Raw genomic sequence first — 22,870 nt, 5'->3', positions numbered from 1 at the left:
GTCAGATGTGACCCTGCAGCTTTAAGGAGCAACAAGGTACACTTTATGGAGTCCATAAGTTCAGTTCAGTTGCTCAGTCGTGTCTGACTCTTTGCGACCCTATGGACTGCAGCACACCAGGCCTCCCTGTCCATTACCAACTCCCAGAGCTTACTCAAATTCATGTCCATTGAGTTGGTAATGCCATGCAATCATCTCATCCTCCGTCATCCCCTTCTCCTCCCGCCTTCAATCTTTCCCATCATCAGGGTCTTTTCAAATGAGTCAGTTCTTCGCATCAGGTGGCAAAAGTATTGGAGTTTCAGCTTTAGCATCAGTCCTTCCAGTGAACACCCAGGACTGGTCTCCTTCAGAATGGACTGGCTGGATCTCCTTGCAGTCCAAGGGACTCTCAAGAGTCTTCTCCAACACCACACTTCAAAAGCATCAATTCTTCGGCACTCAGCCTTCTTCACAGTCCAACTCTCACATCCATACCTGACTACTGGAAAAACCATAGCTTTGACCAGATGGACCTTTGTTGGCAAAGTAATGTCTTTGCTTTTTAATGAGCTGTCTAGGTTGGTAATAACTTTTCTTCCAAGGAGCAAGTGTCTTTTAATTTCACGGCTGCAGTCACCATCTGCAGTGATTTTGGAGCCCCCAAAAATAAAGTCTGTCACTGCTTCCACTGTTTCCCCATCTATTTGCCATGAAGTGATCATGAGAAATATCAATAACCTCAGATATGCAGATGACACCACCCTTATGGCAGAAAGCAAAGAAGAACTAAAGAGCCTCTTAATGAAAGTAAAAGAGAAGAGTGAAAAAGTTGGCTTAAAACTCAACATTAGTTTTTCCAATGAGTCAACTCTTCGCATGAGGTGGCCAAAGTATTGGAGTTTCAGGTTCAGCATCAGTCCTTCCAATGAATACCCAGGACTGATCTCCTTTAGAATGGACTGGTTGGATCTCCTTGCAGTCCAAGGGACTCTCAAGAGTCTTCTCCAACACCACAGTTCAAAAGCATCAATTCTTTGGCACTCAGCTTTCTTCACAGTCCAACTCTCACATCCATACATGACCACTGGAAAAACCACAGCCTTGACTAGACGGACCTTTGTTGGCAAAGTAATGTCTCTGCTTTTGAATATGCTGTCTAGGTTGGTTATAACTTTCCTTCCAAGGAGTAAGCGTCTTTTAATTTCATGGATGCAATCACCATCTGCAGTGATTTTGGAGCCCAAAAAAATAAAGTCTGACACTGTTTTCCCATCTATTTGCCATGAAGTGATGGCATGATCTTAGTTTTCTGAATGTTGAGCTTTAACCCAACTGTTTTCATTCTCCTCTTTTGCTTTCATCAAGAGGCTTTTTAGTTCCTCTTCACTTTCTGCCATAAGGGTGGTGTCATCGGCATATCTGAGGTTACTGATATTTCTCCCAGCAATCTTGATTCCAGCTTGTGCTTCTTCCAGCCCAGTGATTCTCATGATGTCCTCTGCATATAAGTTAAATAAGCAGGGTGACAATATACAGCCTTGACTTACTCCTTTTCCTATTTGGAACCAGTCTGTTGTTCCATGTCCAGTTCTAACTGTTGCTTCCTGACCTGTGTATAGGTTTCTCAAGAGGCAGGTCAGGTGGTCTGGTATGCCCATCTCTTTCAGAATTTTCCACAGTTTATTGTGATCTACCCAGTCAAAGGCTTTGGCATAGTCAATAAAGCAGAAATAGATGTTTTTCTGGAACTCTCTTGCTTTTTCGATGATCCAGTGGATGTTGGCCATTTGATCTCTGGTTCCTCTGCCTCTTCTAAAACGGAGGATTCAGCCCTTACCATATCCTTCACAAATGCTGCAAGGTCTTCACTACACATCCATTAAAGCAATCTAGAAACATTTATTGCATACCCACTAAGAGCTAAACCTGTTTTACCAAACTTTGTACCCTAAATCCTTGTATTTTCTACCTTTCCAGGTGTGGATTATTTGTATCAGTACTATAGTGGCAGATAATGCAGATTCTCTATTTTAAGAAATGAGTTCCAGTCCCAAATGCACAAATAACATACTATTATAATAATAGCACATTCATGAAAAGCAAATTACTTATCTCAGCATTTAACATCCTTGTAACAGTTCCTGTACTTTTAATGTCAACAGGAAAAAACCAACATCTAAGTCTGATTCAGTAAATTAATGTTAATAACAGTTTTGACACTAATAGTGAGTTTTAAAAAGAAAAACCTCCAGGATCTTAGCTGGGTTTTATTTCTTAAAAATCACCTCATTCACTGTCACCAAGTTCCCCTAGAACAATTCCAGCTACTATTCCACCTACACTGGGAGCACAGAACGACTCGTGTGTGTCAACTTGCTATGACATGATACCCTTTCCCTGCCTTTGCTCACTCCCAGTGGGAAAAAACAGCCTCCCACTTGAGGTATGTACACCGCCCACACTTCTCAGCAGAGACATTTCTGAACCCCTGTAAACAAATTAATGCCTACCTGGTTTTTCATTTTTAAAAAACCACTAGTTCTTTCCTCAGAGCCTGAAAATTAGTTGTGAAAAATGTTAACTATTAAAGTACACACTAGATTAATGAGAAATTTCAAACTTGTTACAGAGACCATGGAATCCCAGAGAATGTGATCCGAGCTGTGAAACCCAGGGTAAATGAAAAGGAACCCGACCCTTGGCTCCTCTGCTCTTGCAAACTCTCTCTAGAAGTCATCGAAGGCTTAAGTTGACCCTTGCAAGCCCTCCAACCCCTCTCAGCTTCAGCCAATAAGACACAGTTGGCCTATGACCGGCACCTCTATAATCACTTAGAGGCTGCTAGGCTTTTAGCAAAGCATCTCTTCTAACTTCTCAAGTGTTGTTCTTTTACTTGTTTTACTTTTAGACAATCTTATGAACCAGCTCCAGTGAGCAGAGAGGCAGCAGGGACAACCCATCAATAAAATAATTCAGCCAAAGTCAATTTTGTTAGAGACTTCTCATGTTGTACTAGGAAATCTAGGCTACTAAAAATCAGGGAAATCAAATGGAATCATTTCTTTTGGTTCTAAAAGGAAGGCTAGCTTTAAAACTATCTCTTTCAGATATCCCATGCTCTTGGATTGAAAGAATTAGTATTGTTAAAATGACCAAACTACCCAAAGCAATCTACAGATTTAATGTAATCCCTATCAAATTACCCATGACATTTTTCATAGAATACTCTTAAAATTTATGTGGAACCACAAAAGCCTCAGATTTCCCAAAGCAGCCCTACAGAAAAAGAACAAAGCAGCATGCAGCACCCTCCCAGACTTCAGACAATACTATAAAGCTACAGTAATCAAAACAGAGTGATATTGGTACAAAAACAGACATATGGATCAACGGCACAGAATATAGAAAGCCCAGAAATAAATCCACATATATATAATCAATAGTGTATTCTTGCCTCCTTTGTTGAAAATCAGTGGGGAAAAGACAGTCTCTTCAGCAAGTGGTGCTGGGAATGTTGGAAAACCACATGCAAATCAATGAATTTGGAACAATCACCCCCTCTCACCATACACAAGAATAAACTCAAAATGGGTTATAGACTTAAACATAAGGCACTACACCTTAGAACTCCTAGAAGAGGTCATGGGCCAAATATTCTGACAGAAATCATACCAGTGTTTTCCTAGGTCAGTTTCCTAAGGCAATCAAAATAAACAAATGAGACCTATTCAAATTTATAAGCTTCTGCACAACAAAGGAAAGCATAAAATGAAAAGACAACCTACAGAGTAGGAGAAAATATTTTCAAATGATGAGACCAACAAGGGCTTACTTTCCAAAATATGCCAATAGCTAATACAACCTCAGTAACAACAAAAAAATCCAAAAATGGGAAGAAGACTTAAATAGACATTTCTCCATAAAGGACATACAGATGGTCAAGAGGCAATCACTAATTATTAGAGAAATGCAAATCAAAACTACAATAAGGTAGCACTTCCCACCAGTCAGAATGGCCATCACTAAAAAGTCCACAAATAACAAACACTGAAGGAGGTGTGAAGAAAAAGGAACCCTCTTACACTGTTCCTGGGAATTTAAGTTGGTGCAGCCACTGTGGAAAACAGTTTGGAGTTTCCTCAGAAAACTAACACTTACCATACATGGTCCAGCAATCCCACTCCTGGGCATAGAGCCAGACAAAACTATAATTCAAAAAGATAGATGCACCCCCGTGTTCCTAGCAGCACTATTCACAATCGCTAAGTCATGACAACAACCTAAATGTCCATCAAAATAAGAGTGGATAAAGAAGGCATGGTATGTGTGTGTGTGTGTGTGTATACAATAAAATACTACTCAGCCATAAACAAAAATGAAATAACACCATTTTCAGCAACATGGATGGACTTAGCACTTATACTAAGTGAAGTCAGAAAGACAAATACCATATGATATACTTATACGTGGAATCTAAAATATGACACAAATGAAGCTATCCATGAAACAGAATCACAGAGAGAATAGATTGGTGATTTCCAAGGGAGGAGGGGGTTGGGGGAGGGATAGAGTGGGAGGTTGGGGTTAGCTGATGAAAGCTTTTAGGCATAAAATGGATAAACATGTTCTACTGTATATAGCACAGAGAACAATACTCCATATCCTAAGATAACCATAATGGAAAAGAGTATTAAAAAATGTGTGTATGTCTATATTATACATATATATATATTATTTTGCTATACTACAGAAATTAACACAACATTGTAAATTAACTACACATCAATTTTTTTAAATAAAGTCTTCCATAGAACCCTCTTTATTAATTCTGCTGATAATACTGGTTATTTACTCTGGAAGTACACACACAATAGAAATACCAGTGGAGTACAAGGTGGTTTCCAGAATTTTATTTTCTCTGTAATTTTCACTCAGAATTCTATATAGAATTTAGGCAAGCAATCCTGTCTGCATTTTCTGTCTCAGTTTTAAGATTCAGATCATGGCCCCAGTCCCCTAAGACTTTTATGCCTTATCCCAGCACATATATATCATGGAAAAAACAGGGGCAAATCAGGGCATGATGAGTACAAAGTCTCACCTCTTCTCTCTCTGTTCCAACCAATGAAACAGGAGTTCCTGACAATAAAAAGTGATCCAGGCAGCTACACTTCTTCTGCATCCTCCTCCTCTAGTCCATCCAAGAGGCACTGGCCTTGTTTCATAACGCAAGGTCCATGATGCCAATCACCCACTTCACCCTTACCCCCAAGCTGTGCATCCTCCAACTGGGAGATTGGGCTATGAAACCAACCTTTGCAGTAATAGACATTCAGTGACTACCAAATGGCTTCAAACAAGAAATAGAAATAGAGAACAGAGTTGGTTTTGAGCACTCCTGGGTGCCATACAGAAAGGAAAAGCAGAAACTAAATAAGTGCATAGACTTGAAGTCATTTGGGCTAATGCCCAAAGTGGAGGTCACATATTGGACTGATAAAGGACACCCTTGAGTAGTTCCTTGGAAAGGAGGATAAACTGAAAACACCCACTATTGTAAGAAGAAGTGAAATAATTACATACCCATGCTCCATCAGGTGCAAACAGTTCTAGAAGTTGCCAATGAATTCCCTCAATTTCTCTTCCCACTTCTGAATTAGATCATGACTCTCTTCTTCCACTGTGCTAAGAAATTCCTTTGATCTTTCTTCCATGTTTTTGACCTTTTCCTTCATCTTGTCTACCCGGTTTTGGAAGTGGTACTTCTTCTCCTGGTCAAAAATTAAAGGAGAAAGAAAGAGTATACCAATACAGTATACTAACGCATATATATGGAATTTAGAAAGATGGTAACAATAACCCTGTGTACGAGACAGCAAAAGAGACACTGATTTATAGATCAGTCTTATGGACTCTGTGGGAGAGGGAGAGGGTGGGGAGATTTGGGAGAATAGCATTGAAACATGTATAATATCATGTATGAAACGAGTCGACAGTCCAGGTTCGATGCACGGTACTGGATGCTTGGGGCTGGTGCACTGGGACGACCCAGAGGGAGGGTATGGGGAGGGAGGAGGGAGGAGGGTTCAGGATGGGGAACACAGGTATACCTGTGGTGGATTCATTTCGATATTTGGCAAAATTAATACAATAATGTAAAGTTTAAAAATAAAATAAAATTTAAAAAAAAAATTTAAAAAAAAAGAAAGAGATTTACCCAAAAGTGCTTGGGAGAGATTAGTCATTCACAGAATGGTCAGATTTTATTTCAACTTGTGCACGTTCTTAACCTGAAGAGTCAGGATGCTAGTTTCCAAGGGCTGGATTGATGGGAAGGCCCATCTCTTGTAAGAAAAGTCACTTCTGATTAGTCTATTTGAATGGGTATAGTGAAGTACAAGTGGTTGTAATGTTCTCTTCCTTATAAATAAAGTTGAATTCACTTATACAAGAGAAGAACCAAAAGTATCCATTTGCTGTTTATTTTGGATAGATACTAGGTGAATGCATCCCCTCAGTTCTCCTGACACTTAGACAAAAATATGAACTATACACAGAATGGCCAGTCAGAAGCAGCCCGAGTTCTCTATTTTACTGAGACATTGTTAAAACCAATATTGGTTGAAATAAGTGAGCCACTGGCTGGGCCTTAGCACCCATGTATTACACTGAAATTGTCACTGTCATGATATTTCCCATTAAGCTAATGGAACCACATCAGTTTCCTTGGTAATGAAGAAAATTTTTGTTCTGATAGCTTCTCTGGACTGGGACTTCGTTCATAGCCTTGATGCAGCACTGCTATACCTCTGTGCCTAGAAGGCATCAGATGCTGGGCAGCTCACCTACCATCTCTAAACCTCAGTTTTCTCATCTGTAAAATAGGGATAGTTACTGTCCCTACCCTACAGGGTTGCTGTAACAGTTAGATCAGATAATGCATGTAAAGTACTTGGCACAATGCCTGGCATTTAGTAGACGCTCAGTGTGGGTTGGCTATTTGATTACTTGTAAGCAACAGAAGCATTTAATCACGTTATCTGGTGAAAGTGGAATCAAAACCATGAAGATAACATGAAACAAAGGCTCTTTTCCTCCATGAAACCATAATACATTTCCTCCTGAAGGGGTAACAAGATTTCTCACCTTTCTTCAGTATATGGAATTGAAGTCCATTTCATATTTCAGAATCTTTGGAGCCACATACAGTATTACAAACCTGGGTCCAGAGTCCCTGATCTAGACTTCACAAACATCCCTGCAGCCTCAGGGCGAGGAGTGAGCCATCCGTGCTGCCAGCCAGCTATATATAATACACGGCGACTCTCCACTGCTCTCAGGAGCTGCTCGGAACACCAGACTGGGCTCTGGACCAGGGGGCACAAGGCGGGGAGGCTGCTACTGCTTCTGCCTCTACTTTGCTTGAGGCACTTGAGCCAGGTCCCTCCGAACTCAACTTTCCTCATTTTTCTATTGACAAATTCAGGGACTCAGGCTGGTGACTGACCCTTGTCAGGTTCCTGCCACTCAAGGTTCCGTGATTCATCTACACACTCACCCAGTACGTGATGCACTCTCTGTGCCACAGCGCAGCTTGTGGTCCCAGAAAGGCAACGGGCACATCCACACGGACTACACGGTTCCCTGAGCTAAGTGGCTTATCACAGGCCGTTGAAAGAGTGCGAGCAATAACTTTCAGAAATGGCTCGGCATGCCTGGATGGGTGACTGAATTCAATTTAAAAGAACAGGCAGTTTAATTTATTGAAATAACCAGGGCTTTATGCTCTGTAAGATACCAACTAATCACTTTGACTGAATTCTTCTCAGCCACTTGTTCTGTTTGCCACTTGAACCTCACATTTTCCATTTTGTTGCCCAGTCTGTATGAAGCCACAGAGCCCGGACTCCCAACACTCCCTGCCTCCTGAGGACAACTGATCATAGCTGACTTACGATTACTGAAAGAGCCCTGCCTCATTTGGAAGCCAATGACCAATTTGTATAAACTTCTGAATAACTGTGGCTTCATATAATTAAAAACATCTAGTTTTGTAGAAAAATCACATCTATTTGAGGGGAGGTTTAGTCACTAAGTCATGTCCAACTCTTGCGACCCCATGGACTGTAGCCTGCCAGGCTCCTCTGTCCATGGGATTCTCCAGACAAGAATACTGGAGTGGGTTGCCATTTCCTTCTCCAGAGGACCTTCCCACCCCAGGGATCAAACCCTGGTCTCCTACATGGCAGGCAGATTCTTTACTCAGCTACGAGGGAAGCCCAGGTGGTGGAAATTCTGTATGTGTGGAGAGCTCTTATTTTGCTCACCTCGATCAGCTCCTTGGAGTTCAGGCAAACATAGTCATCCAGACTCACCAACATCACCTCTAGCAACTGGGCTGCCCTCTTTGCTTTTTAACAACTTGTTTTTAAAGATTGTTTTAATGGGTGCTCTATTATTAAACTAACAGCAGCTCTGTGAGAATACAGCAGAAATACAAGAGGAAGCCAAAGACTTTGGGCTTTTTTTAAGTGGCTGTAATTTCTCGGGACAAAAAAAAAAAAAAAAAAGCAGCTGTTAAAGTTTCTAATGAGCATTTGTAAGGCCTTAATAAAATGAAAATTGTAAACCGTTAAAATAAGAACACACTTTCTCTGAGTTTAGCTTTGTAGAGCCTCTGTGCTCCTTTCTTCCCTTGGAGCAGAAGACAACTCTTGCCTTTTATGAGGGCAGATCTCTCAGAAACCCTTCACCCAAGTCTGAGAACTCTAAATGGGGAGGTTGGTGTGTGGAAAGGGAGGTGAGGCAGCTCCCTTAAAAAATGTGATGTTCACTCACTACCTGTATGTCTTGGTCAAATTACGTTACCCATTTGGACGTTGGTTTCTCCATCTATAAAATGGGGATAATAATACATCGTTGGGCTGTTATGTGGACTGAATGAGACAATAAATGTCAAACATCAAGAATATCGAGTGGTGTAAAGTAAGTGATTTGTAAACAGTGCCAGCAGTAGCGTGACGCGCTGGTCCTCAGAGGTGTGGGGTGGCACACTTACATTGATAAAGCTGACATTCAGTTCCTTGGCTGTGTACCCTCTCTGGAGGTTGCATCTGGCATAAACATCATAGTCATAGACAATCCTGGTGATGATGTCTGATGTTGAGATGCCTTCTGTTATCTGTGTTGGAACAAACATCCCTGTTCGAATAGAAAAGACAGGATGAAGAAAAAACAACTAAGATGATCTCAGGTGACCCATTTTCTTGAATGACTCTCCTGTCCAGGACAAAGTGGCAGCTCCTAGGTCAAGGTGGCTTTCACATCTGGCCCCAGCCGACTCTGCCAGGCTCAATTCCAGGCACTCCCTACCTGCCACAGACATTGCATGTTTGTCATACTGGACCTGTTCCCTGGATGCACCAGGCACTCACCTGGCTCTCAGCATTTGCTCATTTCAAGCCCTTCTTTCCTGCCCCGGAAACCCCTTCCCTGCCCACAGCAGCTGCAGAGTACCTCCTCATTGTACAGGGTCCAGTCTTAAGGCTATGCCTCTGGGAAGTCTTTCCTGATGTCACCAGGCAGAATCCACAGCCATTAAAATATAAATTTGACTGCCATTAACAAAAGAATTTTCAGTATCCATTTCCTTGTGGAAAGGGAGCACTCTGAAAGCACAGGCTGTGTCTTGATCATCTTTATGTGTCCAGCACCCAGTTCAGTGCCCCAGTGTCTAGCACATGGAAAGTTCTCAATACATGCAAATTAAATGAGTAAGTGAATGGAGCATAGCAGTCAAGTCAAAGAATTTGTGAGATCACAGCAACTCCCCTTCTTCCCCAGGGAGTTCTGCATCATGTTATAGCAAAGGAAAAGAAGAAGGATGCAGTATTTTTATTGTCTCTGATCTAAAGACATGCCCAGGGGGTGCTCGATGAGAGCACCTTCTAAGAGCAATCTACTCTCAATGGTGGTTTCACCACACGAAGGCCTTTTCATCTGTACTCTACTGGGACTGAGAAGAAACAAACAAGCACAGAGGGTGCCAAGTTCTCATGGAACTTCCTTAAAGTCCTCAAAGATATATTTGAGTGTACCAATACAAGGCCATAAAGAAGTCACAAGTGTTATCAAAGACAAGAATCTGGTGAAATCGAAGATGACATAAACAAATGAAAGATATACCTGTTTTTTAATAGAAAGAACCAATACTGTCAAAATGCTTATACTACCCAATGCCCTCTACAGATTCAATAAAATCCCTATCAAAGTACAAATGGCATTTTTACTAGAACTACAACAGAAATTTTAAATTTGGATGGAGACACAAAAGACTCCAAATTCTCAAAGCAATCTTGAAAAAGAAAAATGGAGCTGGAGGAATCAAGCTTCCTGACTTCAGACTATACTAGAAAGCTACAGTCATCAAAACAGGGTAGTACTGTCACAAAAGCAGATATGTAGATCAATGGAACAGGATAGAAAACTCAGAAATAAACCCACACACCTGTGGTCAATTACTCTATCACAAAGGGGGCAGACTGTACAATGGAGAAAAGACATTCTTGTCAATAAATGGTGCTGGGAAAACTGGACACCTATATGTAAAAAAAAATGAAATTCAAACATTCTTTAACACCATGCAAAAATATAAACTTGAAATGGATTAAAATTCCATGTCCTGCAGAGTAACTAAGCCCTCCAGGAAGAAAAAAAGTTCCTCCTGGGATTGAGGGAAATGCTGAGAGGGATCAGGAGGTAAGGAGCAGGAGCAAGAGACTATGGGCAGGGCCTGTGTCTCACCCTGATGTAGGTTCAACCCCCGGGGGCAGAGGCAAGGAAGAGACCACCGTAGAAAGCCCAGAGTAGAGGGGCTAGTGCCTTGTTCACCTCGAGGGACTCTGGGAGGAAATGGCCCTACAGAGACCTCATGCCAACATGCAGGGCCTGGGGAGAGCGTTCCTTAGGGCCTAATGCGGCTCCCCCCAAGGCCCTCCAGTAGACAGCAGAGGGCAATTCTGATGTGGCCAGAGACCCTCTCAAGGAACACTGAAGGGAGCCAGGACCTGAGACCAGCCTGACTGCAGTATGGGGAAGTGAATCCCATGGCTGAGGCTGTGGCAAGGACAAGCCAAAGTGGGAGGTGGCTACAAACAGATGGAGCGGGAGGCTGAGTGTCAGAGGGCAGTGCTGAGGATCTGCTAGCCAGGGATGATGGGGCTAAGCAGGTCTCAAAATACCATGACCAAAGGTCAGCAGAGCCAGACCGTCACCCCACTCAAGTCAACACTCAAATCACAGCAGGAGGAGAAGGCCAGAAGTTGAGTCCACATAGTCTGAGTGCAAATCTTGAGGTGTCTGAATTACTTAAGAGTCAAGAGTGGCTTTTCTGTCATCTGTGGAGACAGGAGATCCTAAGTTTGGTTACCAACAAAGGTTCGTGTAGTCAAAGCTATGGTTTTTCCAGTAGTCATGTATGGATGTGAGAGTTGGACCATAAAGAAAGCTAAGCTCTGAAGAATTGATGCTTTTGAACTGTGGTGTTGGAGAAGACTCTTGAGAGTCCCTTGGACTGCAAGGAGATCAAGCGAGTCAATCCTAAAGGAAATGAACCCTGAATATTCACTGGAAGGAGCTGAAGCTCCAATACTGTGGCCACCTGATGCAAAAAGTTGACTCATTTGGAAAAGACCCTGATGCTGGGAAACATTTAAGGCAGGAGAAGGGGATGGCAAAGGACAAGGTGGTTGGATGGCATCACTGACTCAATGGACATGAGTTTGAGCAAACACTGGGAGTTGGTGAAGGACAGGGAAGCCTGGTGTGCTGCAGTCCATGGGGTCACAAAGAGTTGGACACAACTAAGCAAATGAACAACAACAAAGTTTGGTTACAGAAATTACTCTCCCCCTCCCCAGCTGGTCCTTTGCCACACCTGCTCCTGGCACTCCCTGCCTCAGAGGGGCATCTGGCTCCACGTGACACACAGAATTAAGCCTAAGCCACCAGTCCCACCACCTGCCAGTCTCTCTCTGCTGTCACCTCCACACACCCTTCACCACATGAACATCGTTGATTTTCTCCAAATACCCTACACTTCTTCATATACTCCCACCTTTGGACACGCCTCACCCACAGACTTCTAATACTTTGGTGTAATTATTTACATCTGGCTGTGTTCTCTTTTGAAGGTGAGGGCCCTGTATTATTCATATTCATATCCCATTTCCCCACCAACAGTTCCAGCCTTGTGGATCCACTCAGCAGTTCATGCGTTAACCCACAAGAATCAAAAGCTTCCAAAGATGGAATGGGCTGCCTCAGGAGAGAGGGCACTCCCCCTCATGGGAGATGTGCAAGCATCAGTTCTACCCAGGGCTGACAGTGATGCCAGAGAGGGGGCAGAAGACTGGGCAACTGACCCTCAGGAGCCTGTGCTACGCTCAGAGTCTGAAGGTCCCTGAGTACTGGGAAAAGGCAGCAGCGGCCGCAGGCTGAGGGGGAGGATGCTGGACCAACATGGGTGGAGTTCCGGCGGCCCCCAGGGAGCGGGGAAGAGGGCTCTGGTGGCAGACGCCAGCAACGGGGGCAGCTCAAACATAGTGGAGCGTGTATTCGGCTTCCTGAAGTCTCTATGGAAAGCATGGTAACTCACTCTACTACAGTTGATGCTTTAATGCATGGAGGGAGGCATGCATGGGTGCAGTGCAATCCCTATAGATGAGATGTATGGTAGACAGTGTGTGTTGTGTTAGTCTGTGTGTTAGTCACTCAGTCATGTCTGACTCTGCGACCCCATGGACTATAGCCTGCCATGCTCCTCTGTCCATGGGATTCTTCAGGCAAGAATACTGGAGTGGGTTGCCATTTCCTTCCCCAATGGTAGACAGTAAAATAGCAGAAAATAAACTATGCCATTAAAAAATCTATTGGGTTGGTCAAAAAGTTCGTTGGAGTTTCTCTGTTGCATTGTACAGAAAAACCCGAACAAACTTTTTGGCCAACCCACTACTTCTGCACCTACCTTTAGCTACAATACCAGTTCCAGCCCATGCCTTCCTCAAACACTTCTTCACTCCAAGGTTCTCAGGCAGCAATAGGCTTACGGAAGTTTATGGAAGGTGGTCAGATGGAGGGAGATGGGTGGAGAAGCTAAGGAATCAAGGTAATGTACTGTACCACCCCCTCCACCATGGACAGCTCCACATTTAGCATCAGGAAAACCACCTGACCCTCTAAGAGGATAGAAGTAATTACCTTTGCCCCAGCTGTCTTTTTATGTAATCCAAATGGATATAATCTGGGCGGGCTGAGTATTTTAAAAACCCCAGCAATGACTATTTTGATTTCTGGTTTGATTTGAAATCCTGTGACACTGATGGAAAACCTCAGCTCGGGAAAATGACCAGCACTGTGGATAGCCAAGAATACTTTCCATTATACATTTGCCAAAAGAGCAGTTAGAACTTTTGAGTTCTTGCCTGTTATAAAGTACTGCAAGAAAAATGCAAATTTTAGATATAATTTCAAAGATCTTTCATTCAGATCATAGTCATTTGGGTTTTTGTTTTTGTTTTTTGGCCGTGCCCCATGGCATGTGGAATCTTAGTTCGCCCACCAGGGATTGAACCCATGTCCCCCATGGTGGAAGCACAGAGTCCCAACCCCTGGATCACCAGGGAAGTCCTTGGATCTTAGTCATTTTTGAAACAAGTCAAAGAGTGATTCCTTCCATCTTTCACTGAGATTTTGTTGGGCTGTAAGGCAAAGATGGTTTGGAGTAATTTAGCATATCATGAGCATCTCCTTGGAGAAGGCAATGGCACCCCACTCCAGTACTCTTGCCTGGAAAATACCATGGATGGAGGAGCCTAGTAGGCTGCAGTCCATGGGGTCGCTCAGCGTCGGACACGACTGAGCGACTTCACTTTCACTTTTCACTTTCATGCATTGGAGAAGGAAATGGCAACCCACTCCAGTGTTCTTGCCTGGAGAATCCCAGGGACGGGGGAGCCTGGTGGGCTGCCGTCTATGGGGTTGCACAGAGTCAGACACGACTGAAGCGACTTAGCAGCAGCAGCAGCAAGCATCTCCTTCAATAAGGAGGTGTGTGAGGGACTCAGAGGTCAAAATACCAATAGAAAGCCAACAAACTGGATACCAAGGACAGTATCATTCAGGCCAAAATATCACCCTTACATCTAAATGATAAGAACAATTAATTCCACAAGACAGAAGTGTGTTGTGCAATTATCTAGGTAATGCTATCTAGGTAAATGGCTCCTTTCCCCGTGTGTTGGGAAGAGCCCCTGCAGACAAAGGCTTCCATCGTAGGCTCCCTCCCCATCATACTCTATAAAAGCATTCTCTTGTTCCGCCAGCACTCAAGGAGCACCACAGATATACCAGGGACTGTGCTGGGGGTGCAAAGATGGGTGAGACATGGCCATGGCCTGCGGCACTTCACTCTAGCTAGGGACACACCCACAATCAGGCTGCCAAGAGAAGGGAGTTGCAAAGGAGGTCCCTATGCAATGAGTATCTGCATCTGAGGAGGGCACGGGGTGTGTTGAATCATGCCCCAGGGAGAGAGGGCATGTCCAGGCTGGCTCCTCAGGGGGCCCTGACCAAGAAGCTCAGAGGAAGAGCGTTCCAAGCTCAGAGGACAACTGGAGCAAAGGGACAAAGCGGACTCCATGTACAAAGTACAAAGGACAGACTCCGTGTGCCTGGAGTGTAGGGTATGTGGAAGGCAGAGCACAGAGCAAGGCTGGTGAGATAGGGAGAGAAACCCAGCAACAAAACCCGGCAGTGGTCAGAGAGCAACGGGAAATTGGAAGGTCCCAGAAGTGTCCCGGAAATGGAAGTGAAGACAAGAGTGTCTAGGAAAAGAACATGGTCAGCAGGGTCATTATGCCTGGAGGGACTGAGCTGAGACCACTGGACTGGGTGGCCCAAGGGCCATCTGAGAACTGAGCCAGGATGGGACAAAAGTCTGCACCCGTGGCTGAGGAACAACAGTTGCCCCTGAGAGGAAAACTGAGCAAGGATGTGAGTGGAGGGAGAGGCAGGAGGAGGGCGGGAGGAAGGTCTGGGGTTAGTCTCTGCAGACTTCCGTATGTTCATAAGCTGATGAGAAACCACCGGAGAGTGAGCGCCCTGGATCACAAAGGGAGGAAGAATGAAGGAAAACATGCTCCAGAGAAGGGAGGGTAAAGAGGCCAGCCTGGGACAGAAAACACAGCCCTCTCCTCAGGACGCGGGGGAAGAGGCAAGGGCACAAGGAGGTATGGGCAAATCAGGGCAGGAGGGGACAAAGAGGAGGCAGATGGTACCAGGGAGCACTGAGGCCCCGCCGAGGGTCTAAACCACAGGTCTGCTCTGATGCCCTAGCAGCCATTTCCCTAGAGTCTGAGCAGCACGGGCACATGGTGAGCACTGGACAAAGGAAGTAATCCTAGGGAGCCCACAGGGAAGGAAAGTCCCCTCTTCCCAGCCCCCCAGTAAGTCCCTGGGACCAACCAGAGTCTCTGCCCCGAAGAGAAAGGCCTAGTGACAAATGGGACAACTGCCAAAGCTCAGCACCTTGTCTGCCTTCCAGGACACGAGTCAACTGCTTCAGGAGGAAAGCCGTTTCCCTGATTCCACAGATAAACATATCCATTTTTTTACCTCTGTATGTGGTGCCTGGGGATATTATCATGTGACAGGATGACATATGGTAGGACTGGACTAGGGAGACACGGAGTCCACATCATTAATTAGCCAGTTATCTGTCCTCTTCTGGAAGGAACTTTCTGGGGAGCATAAAGTAATTTCATTGTTAATGAGGAAAATGATTGCCTTTCAAACAACAGGGTTGGGGGAGGGGATAAATTAGGAGATTGGGATTGATAGATTCACAGTGTGTGTGTGCTCAGCTGCTCAGTCGTGTCTGACTCTTTGTGACCCCATGGACTTTAGCCCACCAGGCTCCTCTCTCTGTTCATGGGATTCTCCAGGCAAGAATACTGGAGTAGGTTGCCATGTTTAAACCCATGTCTCTTATGTCTCCTGCATTGGCAGGCGGTTTCTTTAACACTTGTACCACCTGGGAAGCCCTAGCAGATACACACTACTATATAAAATAGATAGACAGCAAGGTCCTACTGTAGAGCACAGGAACTATATTCAATATCTTGTAATAATCTATCATGGAAAAGAATACGAAAAAGAATACATATATATGTATAGCTGAATCACTTTGCTGTACACCAGAAGCTAACACAACATTGTAAATCAAGTATTCTTCAATGAAGAAAAATAAGAGTCCTGTGATTTTATGTCCTCTAAAATTGAGCCTCAAACTGGAAGTCTTTAATTTCTACATAAACATCTAACTGGTGTCTGAACCACAGCTGAGCCTTAGCACATGTCAACAGAGGCTTGCAGAGGCTCTCTGGGAAACATCTGAAAGTCCATGCCTTGTAAGCATGTGCTGCAGTTCCAGGGCTGACGTCTCTTACTAAACCTCAGTGTCATGCTGTAGGGGACAGGTGAACACAGGAGGACCCCTCACCTGCTTCCTTTATATGCTTGTAAACATCATCAGAGCCAGCAGAAGAGTATGGAATGTCGCCGTGGGCCACAAAGTCAATCTGTTGGAGAGAGAGAAGAGTGACATCACCACTGGGATGGGAGTACATGTCCACAATTTGAAAATACATATTTTTTAAACAAAACAGCCATAGTAAAGCAGTTGAAATAAGCAGTTTATAAGGTAGACTTGAATCCTGGAGTGAAAGGTATTTCCACTGTCTTTGTTTGCATGAACTAATGGGAACTCCATTGGTTTCTCTCCTTTGCTGGTCCCTCTTTCTTCTCTTACCTCTGACAGTAGGTTTTAGGTTTGTTGGCCTTTTGTTCTTCTGCCTCTAAAATCTCTCCTTCAGAGTTTTCGTTCATCCATCAGATTTTACTCACCTCTACTATGAGGACCCAAAATCCTCATTTCCTGTCCCACTGATGGCAATAGGCCCTCCCTCACACTTAAGTCGTATTTTATTTATTTTTTGCCTCCAAAATTGTATTTTTGCTTTCAGCAAGCAGCAGGAAACCCTTGAATCACCTGACCAAAGGTGGGCACTTAGTAAAGCCATGAAATGTTAACAGCAGAGAAGAAAACTAAGACAATGACTGTGAAATGACTCAGAAGTAAGTGCTTCCACTAGCAGCTGTTTCTCAAGATTTTAAGACTAGAATCTCAGACCCATTTATCATCCATTTCACAAGTCCTATCAGCCTTTACCACATAAAGAAGCCCAGGCCTACAAAGAACAATGCTTCCCTCATCTCCCCTCTAAAAGCCTACATTTGCTGTGAATGTGATGACTGTCTGCCAGTTTTCTGCTAGGGAACTATCAGCTACAAGTAAGAAACTCCTTTAAAAATAGAGTGCTCAAGCACTTGGTTTGGTGACCTCTTTTGAAAACCTGTCATAATTCAAGGACTATGGAGTTTAAGAGCCCATTTAAGGAGACAGCCATAAAAGTTGAAAATCGTGCACTTCTTGGGATGTCATGGCATCTAGTAATGAATGCACAAAATGGTTGTGTGTGTTTGGGTCCTTGGTCAGAATCTCTCAAAGTTGGGAGATTAGGGTAGGGACAGGATGTGTAGATCTGTCTCCCAACCTGGGGTCCTTGTGGGAGTGGGCTAAGGGCTGGGCTAGGTCAGAGCTGGAAGTCTTAGTAGTTTTTTATGTAAATCCTGGAAATTCCAGAAGTCCTGCCTGCTAGTAGGTACACGATGCATCACACAGAATCATAAATCCTTGCTGAGTTGCAGGGTGCATGTCCTCTAAAAATTCCAGGCAAATCACCGCCTGATCCTTTTCCAAGTGATTCTCCATGGTCACTCCATCCCAATGTATTTCCTGAGGTGTTGGGTTATAGTAAGATTTTGCATCTTTTCATCAGCAGAGCAGCCTCCCCCAAAGTAGGAAGAACCTCAGATAGCAGTTATCATGCCTCTGTAAGTTCTATGACCTAAACAATTCCATATAAACTATGTATCTTGTAATTGTCTGGCAAACTCTCCAGCAGTGACATCTTTTCTTGTATACCTACACACACACACACACACACACACACACACACACACCTGTAGTATAAATTCATCTACTGGATTTTTGTGATCTCAATACTGCAAAATATGTAATAGGTGGCTTCTCCTCCCCAAATTTACCTCTCTTTGATACACATCCTCTCTAAACAAAATTTAAAGCAATAAACACACGACCTGGAAGTCATGCCTCATCCTTCCCTTAACACTGAGGCTTTAATCCAAGACTATCTCATCCAGCCTGTCTCCCAACCTTATGTCCACCCACCATGAAGTCATGTCACTCTAGGAACGTTCCTTTTGCAGGCTTTTGGTTTTCACTGGAAGTCCCACCCCCAAGGCTGTTGGCTTCTCATTTGTCTCTCCAATGCCTTCTTCACTAATGTGAATATTGAGGTTAGACAGACAAATGACTCTTTGTGACCCCATCATCTGTAGCCTACCAGGCTCCTCTGTCCATGGAATTCTCCAGGCAAGAACACTGGAGTGGGTTGCCATTTCCTTCTCCAGGGGATCTTCCTGACCCAGGGATTGAAGCCAAGTCTCCCACATCACAGGCAGACTCTTTTCTGATGAGAGCCTGCTATAAAGAGATTTAATTGATAAGGCCCATGTCAATGAGGCCAAGTGGAGCCAGATAGCGAAATTTAATTTGTATACATCTACATAGCTGGGCTACCTGGCAAGGATATGAAATATCAATTCTGACACTTACAGGTCAGCAAGACTGCTCTGGGCAAACTGTACCAACTAATTTCTTATCATTCCTCTGTTAAAAGTTTTCCAGGTCCAGAAAGATGTAGTACATGCAGTTCAAGACACTGAATAGGACTGCTTTGCTTTTCTCCTCCTTATCATTTATCATAAATAAGCACAAAGAACTCTACTCAATACTTTGTAATGCCCTACAGTGGGAAAAGAATCTTAGAGTATATATGCGTATATGTATAACAGATTCATTTTGCTGTCTACCTGAAAGTAACACCACATTGTAAATCTACTCTGCCGGGGTCCAGCCCCGGTGGATCCAGGGAATTCGAAGTGGGGATGGTGTCAGCGAGGATCAGGAAACAATTGCTTAATTAAATGATAATTAAGGATATAAAGAGTGGTTAAATAAGGATAGCTCAGTGAGAAAATTCAGCGGAGAAAAGAGGCTGAATAACTTGGTTTACATTGAAAGCTAATAAAATTCCAAAATAAGGAATTTGCATCACCTATGTAGGCCGCAGGCATCCTCCCGTTCTCCCGAAGGAGAGGAGACACTAAGGCCTCCCCAGTCAGATCTTAAAAGCCCAGGCAAAATTAGTAGGCTTGACAAGCCTCCATGCCCCAGATGGAAATTCAGCCAGAAGGTGAGAGAAAGAACGACATGGGGAGACCAAGTTTCAGTGAACAAAGCCCGCACTTTATTTTCCAAAGTAGTTTTTATACCTTAAGTTGTGCATAGGGGATAATGGGGGAAGGGGCAGAGTCAGCAGTAAGCCAGGCTTTCTTCCTGCAAACTTACCATATGCAAAAGTTTAGGTGATTTACATCATCTTCTGCCCCGGAGGCCTGTTAACATTTTAAGACCCTTTCTTCAGAAAACTTATTTTTCTCTAAAGGTGATTAGGCGCTACCCTCGCATTAGACAAAGTTGCATTCCTATAGGGCAAAGGTGTGGTGGGCTATAACAAGAAAAAGAATTAACTCAAAGGTCCAAGGTTACAAACATTAAAGCTACTACTTACATTCCTATACACCAATTATATTAATCAATACACTGCCAGGGACACAGTAAGTAAGGGATATGGAAACTTAGCAGCAAACATTGTGCCAACAAGTTAAAAACCCTTCACCAATACAATTTCTAATCAATCTTTTAACTGCTCAAAGGAATCTGTATTTAGACAGTTTAGAACATCTCATGCCTCTCACAGGTGGGAGGCTGTGAACAATCACGTGTGGCTGGAAGAACCTATTCAGGCAGGCTAGAGGACTTCCAAAGGAGTTTGTAGGTTGAAACACTCTTGTCACGCCCAGGAACTTTATTAACTGAAGCTGTAAGTTAACTATTTTTCAGAGAGAGGTGGTGCGGGACAGCCCCCCATAAAGTCAGAAGTGTAGGTGAGAGCACAAAGCAGTAAAGTAGGCAGACTCTGGTTTGGGGAGTAGATGCTCGAGAATTTCCAGGGGGACTCCTGAGGCTCGATCCTGCCTTTGCGTATGCCGAGCCTCCTTCCTCATGACCTTTGCCACGGGCAGAGTTCCTCACGCTGGCTCCCGGCACTACTCCAAAATACTAATGTTTAAAAAAGAAAGGACAAATAAATAAGATTCACATAAAACCTCTCTTTACACTGACTCACCTAGTACTAAGTGAAGTCGCTCAGTCGTGTCCGACTCTTTGCGACCCCATGGACTGTAGCCTACAAGGCTCCTCTGTCCATGGAATTTTCCAGGCAAGAGTACTGGAGTGGGCTGCCATTTCCTTCTCCAGGAGATCTTTCCGACCCAGGGATTGAACCCAAGTCTCCCGCATTGCAGGCAGACACTTTACCATCTGAGCCACCAGGGAAGTCAGACTTACCTAGAGAAGTACTCAAGTCTGCCTTTCTTTCTTACCCAGTCTCCAAGATCAGCCACAGCCCAGGTCTTCAGTAGCTGTGCTGAGAAATTTCATCAAGGCCTTTTCAAAAACCTAGGGGTCAAGGGCTTGGTTGTATGACTTGGGTAAACCACTTAACCTCTGAAGCTCAATTTTCCAATCTGTTAGGGAGAAACCTTTAGTAAATTATCATCCAGGTTCCTTTGAGTTCTGAAAAGACTTCAAGGATACTAGAATAAAGATGGGGGGAGAGAATAAGAATGAGAAAGGTAATGAGCCCATCTGCCTCTGAAGCTATAAGCCGCCCCCATTTTCCAGTCTCCCTAAACTTGACTCTGTCATCAAAAGCCCAGAGCCTTCCTATTTCTCTAGCAAAACATACTATCAAGAAAGAATTTACTCTCAGTTATTGGCCTACATCATAAAGTCTGAGATCAGAGATGATCTCTGTACTCTCAATGTCTAGACCCTAGCTCTACTCCTCCCAGTTATTCTTAAAAGTGCTGAATGTGATGCCTCTCCCAGGTATCTTTTAAATTAAAACCTTATCTCTAAATAGAATGGAAGATTTCATCTCCTAATAAAGAAAAGTAGGGAATAGAGGTTCTTTTGTGCACAGCATCCTTTCAGTATCCCTGAAAATTAGTTCACTATTTTTTGGTCTAACCATGAAGCAGGTTAGATAGCTAAAAGTAGATCTAGGGAGAGAAATCCATGGGAGAATGCAAGGCCTATCCCAACTTGTCCCAGTCAGGTTCCTGGCAGGAAAGAGAAAGGTACACTCAAATGGTGGTGAGTTGCACAAAAGTCTATTTCAGGAAATCCAACAATGGATAATCCAGTACTCCAGGGATGGCACTAGGCATCAGACAGAAGCTGTTGCTTTCAGCAATGGAAGCCAACCCACCATGAATGGGCAGAGTGGGAGCTGGGCAAATCAAAACCCAGGTTTGTATTCTCCTGCCCACTTAGCTCTTACTGGCACCTCACATTGGCCAAAACCAACTTGAAGCCAAAGGGCAAGAGAGCCTATAAAGGCAATCCACAAACATCAGCCTGCTGGGACAGAGCAGGTTGGAAAAAGGCCAGAAAGTAGACCTGCAATGGTGAATAGAAAAGATCCAAACCATAACTAAAACAGCTCCTTGACAAGAATGCCACCTTCCACTCAAGCTACGGCAGGAGCATCCCAGTTCTGACCAGTTTCACAAATCCTCGTGTTCAGCTCTGGTTGCTACATATCTGCCTCCATGAGAATAAGAGCAAGAGCTCCCATGCCCAGGACAAAATCAGAGTTTAACATTCCTTGTGAAGTCACAAAAAAAAGGACCTCTACCACATCTGAGCTTGGCCAGACATGGAAGATATTGTACTTTAAAGCCTTGATATAAACTGGGAGAGTAGCACTGACATATATCCACTACCATATGTAAAACAGATAGCTAATGTGAAGCTGCTGTATAGCACTGAGCCCTGTGATGACCTGGAAGGGGGAGAGGAAGGCTCAAGAGGGAGAGAATCAGACTTACAGCTGATTCATATTGTAGTATAGCAGAAATCAACACAACATTGTAAAGCAACTATCCTCCAATTTAAAACATAAAAGTAAAGCCTTGGTATACGTCTAGCACTAAGGAAGTCTCTCTACTCCAAAACTGCCCCAAGTGGGTGTCTCATTCAGCTATCTTGCCCATAGCCCAATCATACCTCAGTCTACCTGAAAGTTCCCAAACTCCTTACCAAAACCAAATCTGCAGGAGTTGAGGGTCTACAGGCTTCCTTCGATGAAGACAAAAGAACGTGGGTGTCTTCTCAGTCTGGATTTGTCTTTGGAAGAGGAAGCATTCTGGTAGAAAACAAAAGCTTCCAGCAAACACCTCTTACTTGAAAGAAATAGCATTTAGCCCCAGAGGGCTTTACAAGGGAACACAAACTAGAAAGATCTGTTGGAGCCACAAAAGCAGATTCTCACTCCCTCTTTCAAACAAAAATGCCTTATTTTACTTTGGCCATAAAACATGAATCAGACTGTAGAAATTAAAGTCCCATCTTGCCTTTAATGAAGCCCAATTTTAGTGCTGATGAAATACTTCACAGCAATGTGGGCTTGTTTACTCATCACTGAAATGAATGCTCCACCAGAATTCGAGGCAAAATAACCCTTTCCAAGAAGCTAATGGAAGAAAAATTTAATCT

The 22,870-nt window shown here is 43.7% G+C and overlaps 1 protein-coding gene and 1 long non-coding RNA gene across 6 annotated transcripts in view; one reads left to right on the top strand and one right to left on the bottom strand.

Annotated features, from left to right (window-relative positions):
• LOC147339895 (uncharacterized) overlaps window positions 1-3,420 on the top strand; it is a 100,408-nt gene extending 96,988 nt beyond the window's left edge. For all 4 annotated transcript variants that reach the window (XR_015159678.1, XR_015159677.1, XR_015159679.1 and 1 more), the window contains one exon: window positions 2,612-3,420. This is a non-coding gene — a long non-coding RNA (uncharacterized LOC147339895). The remainder of the gene's footprint in view (window positions 1-2,611) is intronic.
• Window positions 1,273-22,870, bottom strand: part of LOC147339893 (choline-phosphate cytidylyltransferase B-like) — a 208,226-nt gene continuing 186,628 nt past the window's right edge. Inside the window, exons 6-10 of one of the 2 annotated variants that reach the window (XM_086389326.1) lie at window positions 16,541-16,619; window positions 15,655-15,779; window positions 9,041-9,183; window positions 5,566-5,753; window positions 1,273-1,871 (exon numbers count right to left, since the gene is read on the bottom strand). In XM_086389326.1, coding sequence (XP_086245452.1) covers window positions 5,592-5,753; window positions 9,041-9,183; window positions 15,655-15,700 — 351 coding nt within the window. In that variant the 5' untranslated portion in view covers window positions 15,701-15,779; window positions 16,541-16,619 and the 3' untranslated portion in view covers window positions 1,273-1,871; window positions 5,566-5,591. Of the gene's footprint in view, window positions 1,872-5,565; window positions 5,754-9,040; window positions 9,184-15,654; window positions 15,780-16,540; window positions 16,620-20,104; window positions 20,369-22,870 lie in introns of those variants that run through there. The other variant, XR_015159670.1, reaches the window with a different exon arrangement.

This window comes from Bos grunniens, chromosome X, assembly GCF_055505025.1.
Source record: "Bos grunniens cultivar Pamir isolate PY7600 chromosome X, Bosgru_T2T1.0, whole genome shotgun sequence".
Classification (NCBI taxonomy): Eukaryota; Metazoa; Chordata; class Mammalia; order Artiodactyla; family Bovidae; genus Bos; species Bos grunniens.
This window is presented reverse-complemented; position numbering and strand designations above follow the sequence as displayed.